Here is a 17587-nt window from a genome sequence, read left to right on the forward strand (position 1 = left end):
AAATACCATGTTTATCATATTAATACGTGGCTTGAGATGCATACTGTGTGGATTATAGTAAAGAGTTAGTTAGCTTGTTTCATTTTATTACTTCTTGTTGTAGCATCTGGAACAATTCTGGCCTTACCAAAGTTTTGTTTTTGTAGAGGATTAACAGGAAGAAAGCTATTTTACTGAGATATTTGAGAAGCAGTGAAACAAAATGTTGAATGATATTATCTTTTACTTTGTGGTGTGCAGCATGCTTTCAGAGATTGTAGAAGTAAAGGTATCTTTCAACAAAGGTTATTCCTTTCCAGTTATACAGTGCCTCCAATAGATAGAAAATTTCCCAAATATTTGTGCCTATAGTAATCAAAACAGTTGTACGCTTCTAAGAGATTCAGCAATGTCAGAATACATACCCTTCCTCTGCCATTAGAAGAGGCTGGCCGTCTCTTAGTAATGCTGACTAATGCTATTAATGCATCTTTCAAGAAAATGAAGTTAGAAGCTGGGCTATAATTTCTTAGAAAGTAAGTTGATGGCTTCTTGACCCATGATCATTTTATTGTATATTCTCTGGTAAGTGGTAGGTCCTTTTCCTTTATCTTAAAGGAGATAATAATTATCTCTCTGAGGAAAGCATTCTGTGCTCCTAACTTATTTTCTTTGATAGGTTGAATAAAAGTCTGAGTGACATCTGGTGACTAAAATGCCCCCATATTTCTCTTTCTCATGTTATGTAAATTGAGAGAATGTGGATTGATTCTAGCTTCACCACCATCGTATGTTTCTGCTGATGGAGGGAGGTCATCTTGCATCTTCTGTATGTGATCCTTCTGACTGAGACATCATCAGAACATGTACTGTTGACATCTGGATAGACTTTGAATACAATCTGTGACAGGGAACTAATCATTTGGGGGAGCTAGTACAGTGTCTTGGTCAGCATGAAGAAGTCATAAAGAAGTCTTGAAGCTAAAGAAAAAAATCTTTACATTTTTATTAGTAATGAAAAGGAATGCAAGGAGGTTTTCTGCTGAAGTCCAGCTGCAATGTCTAGACACAATTGTTCAGGTGTTGTTGCCTTGATTTTTACTCGAGTTTTGCAAATTTCTGTTGGATCTCTGAAGATGTGTGGTAAAGGGAACATACAGATACCATTATCTGTGCCTGTACTCTCTACAAATCTGATGTTTTATCAAACTTTTACCTGTGGTAGGATGTGATCCAAATGTAGATTTTCCCATTTCCATTGGCTGAAAGAGAAAGATCGTTTCAGTGGGCTGTTGTATTCCTAGAAATTCATGTTCTCTTAAAGTATGTGAGGACCAAATGGAAGCTAATGAGTCTAGAAGACTTGTTTGTGCCTAAACTGTAAAACCCAAGCTCAAGTTAGATTATAAACATGGATGTGGAAACAGACTGTTACATACAGACTGAAAATCGAGAATTTTTGGTCCCCTAAGATAGGCTTTGGCAAAAACATTGTCCCATTGGTCAGCAGTTTGTGCTGATGGAACACCAGTTGTGTGAAAATAGGCAATGGCTATTTACTTGCAGGTTGAGCAGAATATTTTATACTTCTTTTTACGATCCCAAAGGGATTATCCTCTGCACTAAGGCAGGCTGGGAGATGAATAGCTGTTCTGCTGCTGCAGTGTGGTCTGCTCATCTGATAATGATGAGCATCAAGTGTGTGAGTAAGCAGTGGAATCATAACTGTGTCTCCTCCAGTTTTTAATGGATGGTGGTGAGTTCCTCAAGGTCTGCACATTGAAAAATAGTGTTGTGACCACTGATTTTTCATTGACTGAAGCAATTTTAACATCTGATTTTTGTTCTACATCAGTATGTGCTCTTGTTATGATTAATGTATTTGAAATGCTCTGCATTAATACGTTCCTGTGCTTAATTTTCCCTTTCTTAGTACTGGCACTATGTAAGTGAGTATAGTTTGTAGAAGTAGCACTGGAAATTAAAGGACACAGCAGATTCAATGGGTATCACAAAACTCTGACTCTCTTTAAATGTGGAATATGGGACATTTGGGAATGCAAGTTTCTATATTGATTCTAAGTCCACGTAAAAGCAAGTTAACAAATCTGAAGCTTATTATTTCCTCATCTTATCAATTCTATTTTCAGCTCTATCTAAAATAAATGCATGGGAGTTGTGCTTCAAAAAGTATTTTATTCATTTTGAGTAATATGTAGGAAATATGGAGAAATAAATAGATTTTGTAGGTTTGCCCTAAAGATTTTAATGTGCACAGAATAGCTTGCATCCAGGACTGTCTGCATTTTGCATCTTATATTCTTCTGGTATCACTTTCATTGCAAAACAGAATTTCAATTTGCTAGTAAAAATATCCACTTAATCTGCAAGTAAACATAGGTAAATCTTTTAATCTGGAAGCCTTCAGCTTTTTACAGGTAGCGTAGAGCTGCTGATCAGTAAGATGTTGCTTTGTTATTGCCACATGTCTAAAGGGACCTCCAATTCTATGCCATTGTGATTCCCTTGATATCTCAAGTCACAACAATCCAGATTTGAATTTTAATTTAGGATGTTTTGTCACTAGGAAGGGGGCTCTGATGGCCTTACTGAGCTTTAGTGTTTCATGAAATTGTGATACTGCTGTTCCTCAAAAAGTACTCCTTGAATTTCAGCATTTGTATGGCAGATTACACCGAGCTTTTGCTAAATTTATGTATTCACCAGTTCTTTGAAGATTAAGGTGCTTTCTAGAATGGGCAAGAGTCTTATAATCTGACCATAGAGCAATTTGAAGTCCTATTCTGATGAGTTCAGGTATTTCAAAAGCCCTACCAAATGTACTGTTTTGGATGGCACATTTCCTATCTCAGAGCATTATTATTTTGGTGATCTGAAGGCCTCAGGTGCATTCTACTTTTGATGTTATTCCTGTAACAGGAGATGACTGTGTTTCCTAGTACTAGGCTTTATTATTAAGTAAAATAATTGATTTTAGGAATAAGATGAGTGTTGAACCATGAAAAAGAAGAATCTCAGAGAGAAAGAACAATCGTGCTATAAAAGCTAAAAATAAGCTAGTGTTTTTGTGTTCTACCATCCAAGTGCCCCGTTTATAGCACTTTACTGAAAGGCCTGATTTTCTGATTTTTAGGACTTGCTAGTAGTGCCTCACCTTAGGTATTCAGCATTACTAGACACTTTTGGGAATGTAGGGCTCGATGCACCAAGCAACACAGAGAAATTGAAGTATCAGCCCATATGTGAGCTGATAGCTGACAGCAACTGCAAGGTAATTTTACTTAGTTTAGCTCACAATGAAATATATTAATCTAAAATGAATTACTTGAGATTTTCTGTAGGATTAGCATGGTCCTGTGGCTATAGTTCAGCTGCTTGGCTGAGAAAAAATAACTTGTTGAATTGTGGCTGCATGATTTTAATTTGAACCAGTGGGCCAATAGGTGGAAACATAGAAAACAAGTTGGGCATCTATAGGCAAGAGGTATAAATAAGTTCACACATTTAAAAATAAATAACTTTAAGAAATGGCAAAGCATTAAATGGTATCTTCATCTGTGCCCTATGAAGAAAATGATACAGCATGCTGCTGAAGATACAGTGAAACTTAAAAAAAAATGCTGTATTATATCGTCACATTCCCCTTTAGTTACATTTAATACTAGCCTTGCTGTTGGTTTAATGAATCCTTTTTTTTTTTTTTTTTGGATAAAAATGAAAATTAAAAAAATAGTTTGCTGTAGCTTTCATTGCAGTTCTTGCTGTTGAAACTAGGCGATGCAGTTTAAATAAAACGTAGAATGCTTAATACGTAGAGAAACTTTTAAAAAATTAACTTTTGTGTCTGAGTTATGATACAAACAGGATAAGCCAGTGTTAGAAAGGAAAAATGGAGCCAATAAAGAGGGTTTCTGATTATAATAGCCGGTTTCTGTTTAATATCATTGAGCAGGATGAGGTTTTGCAGAGTTTCTCATGGAAATAGCATCCACAGTACTAAAATGATTACCTCATTCTTAGTACCAGTGCCAAGCACTTAGCCCCACAGTGAACACACGGGGTTGATTTTCAACATGAAACAAGCCAGAAGTGTGGAATGACATTTTCAGGTGACAGTTATGGTTCTATTGCCTGTAATTAGCACCTCTTAACATGCAAACCTGCCTGTGCCTTTTCCAGGCTGTTGAAGCTCAAATACGAAGTTTTGGACAGACCCCTTCCCAACTGCTCATAGAACCACATCCTCCAAGAAGTTCTGCCATGCAGGTGGTAAGTACCACGTTAACTCTTTGCGACCTGCCATTTCGTTCACTTCCTTTGCTATTTTAAAGTTACAGTACCTGCTACTTTGCATTTCTTTTATGTGGTCGTGGACTTCTGTTATTAAAAAGAGCAGATGAGTTACGAGTTTGTAGGACTGTGAATGTATGCAATGCTTAACTATTCTTTTATTTATTGCTGGAAGGATTTTATTGATTTCTAGTACAGACCTTTTTTGTCAGTGTAATCTAAGAACACTTCATCAGTTTATTTTGTTAATACCATACCTGTACAGGTGAGAGCCAGTCATCATGGAGACAATTTAGTTAATCTTTGGCAGATTCCCCAAGAAGCATGGATTTAGGAGGTGGAACTTCCTTGTCTTTTCCCCCAGGCATAGGTTTTCCCCTAAAACCAGGATTACTAGGAATTCATGAGCTGAAACTTACATAGCAAAGAATGTGACTAAATGTGTTTTGCAGTAAAGCTAGGGTGATAAAATCCAGGCAGTGAGCATTAGCATGCTTTCCCTTTTACCTCTACTTGTGTCTAATATAATTTTATTATACAAACTATTATTTTATTACTGATTACTTTCCATATCATGTTGTGTGCAGTCCTTGGGTCTAAAATATCATTTGTGTTGTCACAGATCCAGAACTAAGTATGTTAAGTGATACTGTGACAAGTGGAGCAAATGGTTTGCTAATTCACAAGTTTTTCAAAAGGTTACATTCCCTTATTGTTAAGATGGATGTTTTATCCTGAAATATATATTAAAAAAAAAAAGAGAGAGAGAAAGAAAGACATAAAGAAAGAAAGGAATTTTCTTCATGTATGTTCTGTAAAACATGATCTTTATGTCCTACACAGGCAGACTGAGGTTATTAGATTAAAAACATATCAAAAGTTCAAATGGTTTTAGAAAACTTACACAAAAATCAGAAATTTGTCCAAAGTAGCTTACAAACCTTGCAATCCAAGAGTCTAAGAAATGAAAACTTTGTCAAATTGAGCTACTAGCCTTTCTCAAATGCAAATATATAAAGGTGTTGGGCATGAGGTTTGCTCAGCTGACTGTCCACCCCAACACCGTTTGTGCAGCATGTGCACATTACCCTTTGACAGCTGTGCTGTAGACTGGCTTTGCCCTCGGATCCCATGTACTGTATGGACAAAGCTGACTGTGCTGTTTTGTGATCTGCTGGCCCTTTGCACCTCCCACATGGTGTCCTAGGGAAGGAGAGGGCCAGCAGACCAGTGCAGTGACCTGCAGGGTATGCAGCCAAGGGGCTCTCTTTCAGAAGAGCTCTGTCAAAAGAGATCTCGGGGAGCCCAGGCATCCTCATCATACGTCTATACGCTGGATGTGACCCTCTCTGTCATGATACTGTGTACCATGCACTTGCGGTAACTTATGGAGACTTGTTTCAGTAAGAGGAGGAACTTGAGAAGCTGGTTGTTGACGTGTTTGTCAGACCCATTGTTAGATAAATAGATCTCATGCCAGAAAGCAGTCTGTGTGGTTTGATCATAGTATTTTTCATGATGCTGAATTAGTAAAGATTTAGTCTGTAATGAAAAAAATGATTTTTGTGAAGTAAACTGTTTCTAACTACAGTGTTTTTTTGGGCTGAGGTACACACAGAAACAAAAACCTTAATTCTCCACTTGCTTTGACCAGTTTTGTGGTTATTAATACGTGATTATATAATAGCACTGTAGTAAGCGTTTTACAAGTAGTATTCCTGGAGCTGAAATACAGTAAGGATGTTTTCCCTGTCACAATTCTAAATTATTTATAGTTGTATTTTTTCCTGAGTTTTCTGTTTCCTTGTGTGTGCACGTATGCATGAATACAACCGAATTGAAAGCTACCACGTGCTGTGTTAAGTGCACAAGCCATAATATACACCAGGTGTAGTAATTAGCAGTCACACGAAGGCTGCCTATTTGTCTGGGTTTGCTGCTGTTGCTGTATCCCCTTGTGTTTTCAACCATCAGATAGCTGGATTTAATTGAGGCCACATCAGATGAGGCATTACTGACACCTTTAATTGAATGAGCATCCAGGGAGGATTAACTCATAATATTGATTGGCTTTTAGCCACTTGCTCAGAAGGGTGTCTGGGTAGCTTATTAGTTGCTTTTATTTACACCTTTATGCAAAGACTGTAAATAGGAATTCATAGAGCAATATGTTTTTCTAAGTACTCTTAATAACTTTTTAAAAAGGAGTGATAATAAAAATGCAAATCTATTTAATTTTTTTATTAGTTCTGTATAAGTATACATTAAATGTATGTAGTTACATACACATATATGTAATGAAATATTGCAGGTGGAAAATAGCCAAGAACACTTCATTTGTGTTCTAATTCAGTTTCTAGAAAAATACAAATACTAGAAGAATACAAATGCAATATGGCTACTGGTGGCTAGGATGGTTGTATTTCTACATCTCAGTGGAGTTCTCTTTTTTAGGTACACCACGCAATTGCAAATCCACTATTATTGCATTTGCTTTTCCTCCTTATGCTTGACATCCAGCTCTCAGGTCCCTGATATTTTGATTCGACATTCACACTGTTGTTAGAGATCTTAGTTAAAAAGGTTATTAATCTTTTCAACTTATCAAATGAAAAAAACTAAACCCTAAAAATATCATGGTGAAAATGAGAGTCTGGATTCATTCCTTCCCATTAGTATTTCTAGAAACAACACAGGATAGTCTGTAATCACGTCCACTTTATATTCTTTACAACTGCATTTAATTATGTTTGTCCTTTGAAACACATTTGCAGTGAAATCTTCTGCTTTGCATTCATAAATCTTATTTTTGTACACCAGAAATATATACAGAGCATATATCTAGTCTGTGTGTGTATCTGTTTATTTTAATGTGCTTTTATGTTCTCATCTGGCTTGTAAAGAATTGTAGTGTGCCAATGTAATGCAACTTGAGACAATCTCAGGGAGCAGGAATTTCTTTTGCTTACTCTTTTTTTGTTGTTGTTGTTCCCTCCTGGTTTGGCACTGCTTTCCTTGACATGCTATCTCTGTAGATATATATGAAGGAGAATTCTTTTGGCAGAGTTAGGTGATTGGAAACTTTTGGTTTAATCTTCAGTGATCTGGAGCAAAGCCTGTATTTAGACACCCCTGTTCAGCAAGGCAGTCAACTTAATTGTGTACATAGAGAATTTCTACCTAAAATGGTTGTTTCCACAAGCCTCTTCACTATTACTGCATTTGCTTTTCACTGCAGCTGCTTTTGGATCTTGTGGGTTTTAATGCAGTCTTCCTTCTCTTGTCCTGTCTTCTCTTCTCCTCCCCATGTTTTCGTTTCCCATGTATTTGGGTTCTTGTTGTGTGCACTCAACAGTATCTCCTCCTGCAGAGTCCGTTGATGTTCACAGACCAAGCTCAACAGGATGTTATCATGGTTCTAAAGTTCCCATCCAACTCCCCTGTCACTCATGTAGCAGCCAACACCCAGCCAGGTCTGACCAACCCTGCTGTGATCACTGTTACTGCAAATAGGCTATTTGCTGTAAACAAGTGGCATAATCTTCCTGGTAAGTAAATTAAAGTAAGTAGCATAAGAAACCACTGCAATCAGGCAGTACATCTATTGTCTGCTTCAAAATTTGCTGCCAAACTGTTTTAAATTTAAAGTGTGAAGTGCAAGCCCCGTTGTGGCGTGCTCTTCACATATGGATTTAGTTTCTCCTTAAAAAGGTAATCTGAACTATTGAATAGTGAGATGTGTGGCACACAAAAGGTGTGTAACAACAAACTGTTTCAAAAAAATCTCTCCATGTCATCAAGAAATAAGCAGGAAGACAAAAACAGTATATCACTGCTTGATCATAATAAACAGTCGCACTATTCCTCTTCAATTTACTCTTTAAACAGATGATGGAAACCTGCACCACATCACGTCAGAGAGAAGTTTTAAAGAATGCAGAATTTGGCTGAAGTCTTTTCTGCTATCTTTTTCTTGTTTATTATAAACACCATATTCTAATGTTAAAGCCACTCAATGAGAATTACAAGATAAAAATATGTGGGAAGTCAGTTTCTTCTGTGACTGAAACGTCCTAAAGTTATTAGGTGCTTATGTATTTGTCAATATGAAAGGAAAACAACATATCCATTAGCATAGCAATCAATCAAATTCATTATACTTTAAAAAATGTGTTGGACTTGAGAATATAGCCATTCTATTTTCAATTCTAAAGGGACTCATCCTCTTTTCTCTAGCTATGACAGTTTCAGGCTCAAGCCCTGAAAGGTAGTTTTATTTCTGTTCTGTGCAGTAAATCTGGTCAAAAGCTTTTCAAAAAAAAAAGGGGGAAAAAAAGAGCTTCTACTCAAATAACTTACATAGAAAATATTTGCACCAAAGTAATACTCGCATCACTAAAATTCCTGCTAAGGTATCTGATTACATTTTGAAAAAAGACAGATAACTCCCATGCTTTTTCCTGATTCTTACAAATTACCTCTCAACTTTGTGCAAATAGAAACATCTATGTATTATTTCACCCACCCAAGAAATGCTTAAAAAGAAAGGCGGGAAGGAAGGGGGGAAGGGAGGCTTGTCTAGATAACATCGTATGAGCAAGAATTATTTACAGGGCTCTTGACATTTGTTTGAAAGGAGGATGACGATATACTCCCATACCTTGGATGTGTGACCGTGGGCATATAATACCCAGCCTTTTAAAAATGTCTCTGAGGATGTGCCACAGTCAAGGGAAGAGAAAAGATTCTGAAGTGGTAGGAGTTGATTTTGACTTCCTCATAAGCCTGCTGGTTGGCCATCTGTGAGAAAGCAAGCAACTGTTGAGAGTAGCAACTGGTTTTTGAGTGTAGTAATCAACTATTATGAGTTGAACGAAACCTTCACATATTGTTATTTTTCCCCTCTCTTCTGAAAGGGAGGACAGTAATCTGTGCTTTTGAGTCACTATTTTTTTTATTTAGAGATATTTTATGGTTGTCATGCCTTTATATAATTCTTGAGAAAGCCTACAGTTCAAAATAAAAACCCTGATACCAACCGAATAAAAACCAGAACCCAACAAAAAAACACTTCACCCCATCTCTTTGAGAGCACACTGATCAAGCCTGAAGGCCGTTAGTGGTATACCACACTTAAGAGATCCGGATATGGACACCTGAAACTAGTCTTCACTATTGTTGCCTTCAAATTTTATACCAAAATAGGATTTGCTGAGGTTACAGGTCAGGTATCAGTACTACTCTTTATCTCCTGCTGTGGGCTGAGCATTGTCTTTACTAGTGAGGCATCGTGGTAAGAACGTTAAGTTGCCAAGTAACTAGTTGTCGATGTGTATTAAAAAAATTGTTCCTGCTTTTGTAGATGAGTTTGGTGGCTTTGCTGATGTCTAATGGCACTAGTACCCAACAGAGGGCCTCTATTTTGTCATGCAGATTTCCTGTTTTGTTCTGCTTTAGTGTTTCATTACAGCAGAACCTTGACTTCCCAATTGCTCAGGAAACTGTTCAGTTGATACTAATTTTTATATTAAGCTATGGAGGATAGTTAGAAAAATCATAGATGTAAGTATTCAGCCATTATGTTTTGTTCCACTTGCAAGAATGTCTTGGGCTGTTTGGTGGGAGTTGCTTGTTTTTAGCAAAGCTGTGGAAAAAAAAAAAGCCTTTTTTTTTTTTTAAGCACTGAAAGAAAATTCAGGAGGTAAACATCTTGCTGGCATGTCAGGTGCTCAGATGAAATGTAGGTCTGCAGAATTATATATAAACTTCTATGCAAAATTGCAAATAAATGTTTTTCGGTGATACACAATTCCTTAAATACTGTATGACTATGAGATTTCCCTGTCTGCATCATAAACTGACATATTAAAAAAATGTCCTTTGTGCTTTACTTGTTCAAAGCAGTGCTTTAAAAAGTAAAGGAGAAAACAGTATTTGCTACAGTCAGCAGATGGTTGTCACATTTTGTTTTCAGTGCTCTTTACCACTTAATTTTGTTTTGTTGCGACAGGAGAGGTTGCCAGTAAAGCATCTGCTAGAGCTTATGGCTCAGGACCGGAGCTGCTGCTGATGGCATACATTCAGAATAGCACTAATCTAAAATAAATGTTTAATAAGCAGCCTGTGAAAGCACCTGGATTTTTTTTTTTTTAATGGTGCAGAAGAATCTTGGATGGTTAAAAAAAAAAATGGACATAATTTTGATGTACAAAATGTATGTGGCATCACATATTAAAAAAATGCAGAGTTTTAAAATCTTCTTTCCTGAATTCCAGCTCATCAAGGTGCTGTACAAGACCAGCCTTACCAGCTGCCAGTGGAAATCGATCCTCTCATAGGTCTGTCACTTCCTTCTCTCTTTGCGATTCATTAAGCTCTGTATGGTGGCCCTGAAGTGTAGATTACGGTTGTTTTTCACTTGCTGGTTGCTGGGAATGGAATTTTCCTGATAAACCATTTGCATGCAAATTGGAATGCAATGAGCTGTGGCTATGCTGGTATTTCATCAACTCCCCCTCGTTGGTTTGCCTAATTTGAACAGGCCTAGGACGCGTGTCAGTGAAAATTAATATGGATGCTGTAATAATGTGTGATTGAGAATGTGCATGAAGTACTGTCAGGATAATATTGGATCTTTTCATCACTCAGACTTGTTGATGAGCAGGAGCGAGGCACGTTATGATGAATTGGTGCACTGGTAATGTGATGGAGCTCCTTTGCTGAGGAAATTTTCATAATAACAGTGGGGTTCTTAACTGCACCGTGTTGTGAAAAATAAAACCATGGTGCCAGGGTTTCATCATTAAAGGAGATCAATCCTTTCTTCATAGACCTGCTGTTCAGGCAGAGGGGATTAATGTGTAATTGCAAAGCGGTTTCAAAGTTGAAATATATTGCCCACTCAGTTTTAGTATTGAGATATTAGTATTCATTTTTCAAGGGTATTGCATCTTTTGATCACCATCACTAGTTAAATTTGTGTATGTTTTTCTTTTATTAAAAAGGGGTGGAAGAATGTCTAACTTCTATTTAATGACTCAGTGTAATAGATTCAATTCATGACTTTTTATTATAGAGGTTTATTAGTTTATATAGAGCTGATTTTTCTATTAGCATGGTTAGAGTTTGGTCAGTTCTTTCATAGCAGCCCCATACTTTCGGGAGTGTATCCTTGACTGTAACTTGGGAGCATGTAGCCTGGCAAATGGAGCCTTCAACGTGATCAACACCCGAAAAGTCTTTACAACCTAGCTCCCAAATATAAACAATTGCACAACAGTTCACAGGAGAAAAAAAAGAGATTTTTTCTTTTTTTCCCCCCAATTATATTACAGTACAAACTTAGCTCTGTTTTTTAAACTGTTAATGGTAATTTAAGTGAAAAAGAACTAAAGCAAACAAATATAAAAGCATGGAACAGAACAAAAATGAACTTCTTTAGATAGGGTGGAATGAGAGTTTTGTCAGCCAGTGAGAATTAATTTCAAAAACAAGTATACACATCAGTAGGAACTGCATAGTATTGGTCTATAGATATAGGCTGTTGCTGTGTAGCCATTTTGCTAGATAAGCTCTATGATAATTAAGTCAGGAACACTCTGGGCATATTAAACCATTTTACAGAGCTGATAAAATTGAAATGTTTTCCAAAAGTTTTTTGAAATCAATTCCCTCTGAATAATGGAGTAATTATAATTTATAATGAGTAAAACATGTGCTGTAACTCTGTTTTCCTTCTTGAAATAGATTTCATCCAAAAAAATGTTTAGAGCAGGAAATGTGTATTCTTCTTTAAAGCCTGCAATCAAATAGATCTTAACAACAAATATCACAGTAAAAAAATCCAAACCAGACAACAAATCACACTGAGCCTGATGATTTTTCTACCCTTTGTGAAGAACGAATTTCTTATTATCATTTGCATTTTTCACAATTTTCAAGATTAAAATACCATTTTTAGGCATATCTTTACTTTAAAATATACTTTTCTTTGGTGTAAACACCTTTAAAATTAACATTCTGGGTTCTGAAAAATGTTTTAAATTCTCTTCATACAATAGATCTCAAGTCAGCCTTGTGATTACAGTGGACATAGTTTAAAAGGTTTAAAGGTTTCTTTGTCACTGTTAAGTAGCATCATTGGGTACAAGCAAGTAATTATGTAGATAATATTAAAGGTTCTTAATTGTGGCTAGACACATTTACCTAGAAATGGCACCTAAGAGGACTACAAAATTACACTTTTATGGTTATAGCAGGAATCTTGTTGCTGTCTTAGTCATAAGGAGGAATTCATGCTTTCCTAATTTTCCAGTTGCACAGGAAGATATAAAACAGTAACGTCTGAAATGATGTAGATTATAGACCTCTTTTTTTAGGTGGAAAGTCTTCAAAGTCTTAACTATACTGAATACATTGATCTGAACGTTTCTTTGGTTTCATTTGCCATTATTTTGTCACAGTAATAAAGAGCGCTTCACTGTGCTTTTATTAAGCACTGTTGTTGCTCTTTAAGTGGTCCCTGCAGTGATCAATGCCGTGTTAAGTGTTACCTGCACAGCAAGTAACAGTACCTTACAGAATTATTTGCTACCAAGATGGACAACACAGTATCAACATTTTATACATAATGAAAGCATAAATAAGTTAAGGTTTTGATAGAGAGTAAATGGAATAAGCGCAAAGCTTAGGGGATGGTTAGCCTCTGAAAATAGAAAGAAGATTAAGAACAAATTGTCGAGAAGAACACTGGACCAGTACAGAGACAGGGCCCACAGTCCTCCTGGAATGGAAGTGATCATGCTTCGAGCAGTTGGCAGACAAACCCAGGCTAAGGAGAACTTACTTACCTGGGATGGGGGCCAGGTTCCCTCAAAAACAAAGCGTATTAAAAGTTCTCCTTACAGAGTAGGATTTTCATGGTACATACCTATTGGGACCTATATAAACATACATAAATGCGTCAATTAATAAGACAAAATATAATACAAAAATATGTTCCTTTATTACTGTCTATTCTGTTGGTTCACAATACAAGATTACATGGAAAAAAACAAAAAACACAGCAGGTGACCAAAGTAGGATAAATATTATTTCTCAGCTCTAAAGCAGGTTGTGGATATGAGCTCATTAATTTTTGTGCAGTGCTCAAAATGTGTGAAGTGCTCTGTAAGAGCCTGGTAGTAATATTTGTTGCTGTTATTCTTTTTAAATTACAATGCTTGCAATGAAACACTACTTGTATACAGTTTTAAAATCATAAGTCTGTTCTTTGCTGCATTGGAGCCACTATATAGCACTGTACATACACATTTTTAATTTCCTATGCTAGAAATTTTGGGGTGGGAAGCTTATTACATTTTTATATATTTTTCATTTTTGGAGTCTTTCATTTATATTTGTCAGTTACATTTTATTTAAAGAAAGGATTTCCTCTATTTTAGAATATATAGTACTAGGAATTATCATTATTCCCAGAAGTGTAATTAGTAATTTATAGTAAAAACAGAAAGAAAATATCCCTGCCACAAAAACAAGTAACAGCAGTAAGAAATAGTTTCGGTGTGAGCATAAAGATTCTAAAATGTGCTTTTGTTCTTTGTACGTGGATGCTGAAATTTCTTGATTTCTGTGTCTTTCTGTTCAGCCAGCAATACAGGTATGCACAGAAGGCAAATCACTGACCTTTTAGACCAAAGCATTCAGGTACATTCCCAGTGTTTTGTCATCACCTCTGATAATCGTTACATCTTGGTCTGTGGCTTCTGGGACAAGAGTTTCCGAGTTTATTCTACTGATTCAGGTAATGTATTTTTAAAATATGGGAATAGCCTGAATGATTTTCTGTTCATCATCATCCTGCTGTTTCAAATAAAGAAAGAATGGGGAGGGTGAGAGGGGGTGGGAGGAGAGAGTAGAGTGTGTTTATTCACCTACTGATAAATATTTGTCAGATCTTTTCTTTCTGCCTCTACTGTGTATTGTATACCATCGTGTTTTTTGTTGTTGTTGTTTGTTTGTTTTTGTTTTTTTGAATGATGGCAGACATAAGACAAGGAGCTCTTATTTAGCCATAGCATCACACTTCAAATCCATATGACTGTGTGAGAGGCGTGCCTGCTGTTACACTGTAGTTTCACAAGTAAATGCCTCTAATGGGTTTTTGTGAAGGTTGGTGTATGAGGAGAATTAACTGTACTTAAAGCACTTACTTGAATTTAACTCTGGTTGGCTTTAAGCACCAGAGATTTTCTTTAAGGAAATACAGGCAAGCATCACAGAACAAGTACAAACCCTTCTACCTTAAGTTCGAAAATGAAGTCTTGAAATCTGGCAAAGGAATACTCATGAAAACCTTTGAAAGCTATGGTATACTAGAAAAATTGATCTGGAGCTACTGAATTCTTTTGTATAACATAAGCTGATCAAAGTAATGGGTAGCAGTAAAATTAGTCTGTCAACCGGCATGTATCCAAACAGTTGAAGTCACACATGTATCATGCTAAATAGAAAAGAATCCTTGAGTGAAAGAGCTGCGGGAATTTAAATGCTATGGAGCCCCCAGAAAAAAATAAATATGATTTTTTCCCTTTCATTATCTTATAATGGGAATAGCGACCTCACTGCAAGGTACTTCTTTGGGATTAATGACCCGGTGTGGTTAATATGTGTGTGTGTGTGTGCCATCAAGCTTTCCAATAAGTTATTAATCTGCAGGGAATATCCTACGTGTTTGTCATCATTTCTTAAATACATTAGTTAATGGAGTTTTTCACACTTGGCAAACCAAAATATTTTACAAAACAGGATGGTCTTTTATGCAAATCTGTTAAGACTAAATCTCATGGCATATTTTAGCAGTACAGCATATCTGTCATTTTTGCACTCTTAAAACCTTAAGTATAAATGAGAAGTTCCATTTCCTTTATGTTGACTGGCTACAATTCATTATACAGACATCTGGTTAGACCTGTTTTAGTTTAATTTTCTCACTGATGAAAATAAATTTTTGTGAAACCTGTGAATTTAAAGATCTCCAGAAAATTTAGTTAACTACAATAAATAGTGTATATCCTTGATTTATATGAACAGATAGCTTTCTTTTGATGTTGGAGGATTTATTTTATCTTATATCTATGGAAGGAAGCTATATTATTTCACCTGTATCAGTCTTAACTATGCATACTTCATTAAGTTATGCCCTCTGTGTGTAAGTCAGATATGCTAGGCACCTTGATACTAGCATAACTAATTATGATATAAAGCAAAGCACAGTTGTCAAAAAGGTTGCAAAAAAGTTGTCTTTTGTGTGTCTCCTGTTTGTCTATATAGCAACTCTAGCTCTAGCTTAAATCACGTAAATTCAGTTGTAGTTTATTTTGCTTGGAATTAAAATGAGAATAGAGCAGTGAAATGCTTACTCTGAAATCAGCAGAACAGCAAGGGAGAAAGGTGATATGATCAGTAAAACATATTAGCAAGTTATCACAAGAGTTGAATTTAATTATATTTTAGCTCTTACAGGAAAAGAGGACCTTTCTCCTATTAGATTTTGGGGGGGTTGTTTTTAGCAGGAAATACTTTTAACATAAATCATGGGTTCTCAGCACAGCTAGCACAGCAGAAGCACAATAAAACCTTCCTCCAGCAGTGCTAATGATTTCTAGACAGCTTTTGAGATTCAGTAGTGCAGAGACTTGAGTCTTATTTTTAATTATTTGTAGCACAGCTGTCAAATAAAACATTAACTAGAAAATTTGTTCTGTCAAAAAGGGATATCTGAGTGAGTATGGTAATGTTTGATATTACTGTATAGAGAGGACAACTCATATTAAAGGAAAGAAATAAGAAAGTTGAGGAACTCTTACGAGATTAATGATTTTTTTTTTTACTAATATGAAGAAGAAAACAAACAAAAGTGTATTTCTTACTTTGATAATTTTGATGGAATTGACTGAACCTTGGCTCCATGATAACAAAGTAAAACTAGCAAGTACAACTACATGAACAACTATCAAACAAATAGCCTTGAAAAATGTTTGTTTTCAAGAACAGAACCTATAAACACAGAGTATAATTGAAAGAGAAATCTCTATAACTCAGCAATGTTTATAACATAAACTTGTGTTCTAAGAGCATAAATCACCTCAGGTATTTGAATACCTAAGGGTATATAACTGAAAAATATGTCATATAGCTAAATTACTTTCAAATCTAAACCAGGTAATTGCCAACTTGAATTTTCAAGGAAAAACATACACTTTTTAAGATGTTCTTGTGTGTTGCCAAAAGGAGGTTATGTTGCCTGCGAGTGTTTCATTGCTCCCTTTTCAGCTCTGAAGTTCAGTAATTTCTTCTGACCAAATCTGTTGACTGGTCAGCATGTGAGACACTCAAGTGACTCGTTGGCCCAAAGCAAAGCCTTGTTATACAGAGGTGACTGCTATAGAGTGCTGTTATAGACTTACAGAGGTTAGTGATAGAAAGACCTACTTGATCCCTCTCCTTAGAGACAGAAGGTAGATCTGTACTGTAGGTATGCCTTCATGGGTTTTGTCCCTTCCAGTCTGAACATGCTCATGAGATAATACCTCATTTCACAATTTCTCTTGGAGAATTCTACTTAACTTCCGAGTTTAGCCAGTGTTTCATTTTAAATCCTATGTATAAGTTTCCTTTAAATTAAATTTCCTTTAAATTATATCATGCTATTCTGTTTTCTCTTCATGTACCAATGTAAATAATCCTCCTTTTGGAAGATACTCATACCTATCTCTTGCTTTTGCTGGTTTTCTCCACTTTAATGCAATTAACTTTTTGATCTTCTGTTATAAATCAGGCTATTGACATCCTTGTTCTCACTTAGGTCTTTTGTTACTATTCATTATTAAGTGTTATGTAGTTATTAGTTATGAATACAATGCCCTTGTAGTGTGTAGAAAGAGCTATGAATGCTTCCCACTACCTATACTATATGATTGACCAGCTTTTGTTAATTCATGAACCACAAGATGTTATTGAGACATGCCTAATTTGAGTCCCAACACTAATTTGTGTTGCTACTTGTCACATTACTAGTTATTATTTTTAAACACTTTTCAGAGCATTTTAATTCAAGTACAGTAGTACTGAAATCCTCCCCCCCCTTCCTCCCCCCCCTTTTTTTTTCATATATCATTGATTCTGCCAAAGCAGGATTTCTTTTATCCCTTCTGTTCTTCCGAATTCTTTACTAAGTTCAGAACACAAATGGATGCATGGTCATTAAGGCTGAGAAAACCCATGTTACTTGTTAGTG

The 17587-nt window shown here is 35.9% G+C and overlaps 1 protein-coding gene across 3 annotated transcripts in view; it reads left to right on the forward strand.

Moving 5' to 3' along the window:
* Positions 1-17587, forward strand: part of LRBA (LPS responsive beige-like anchor protein) — a 397026-nt gene that overhangs the window by 349158 nt on the left and 30281 nt on the right. For all 3 annotated transcript variants that reach the window (XM_083836333.1, XM_083836331.1, XM_083836332.1), the window contains 4 exons: positions 4180-4269; positions 7661-7838; positions 10566-10628; positions 13937-14092. In XM_083836333.1, the coding sequence (XP_083692459.1) occupies positions 4180-4269; positions 7661-7838; positions 10566-10628; positions 13937-14092 (487 nt within the window). The remainder of the gene's footprint in view (positions 1-4179; positions 4270-7660; positions 7839-10565; positions 10629-13936; positions 14093-17587) is intronic.

The sequence above is a fragment of the Anser anser genome (assembly GCF_964211835.1).
Source record: "Anser anser genome assembly, chromosome: 4".
NCBI lineage: Eukaryota > Metazoa > Chordata > Aves > Anseriformes > Anatidae > Anser > Anser anser.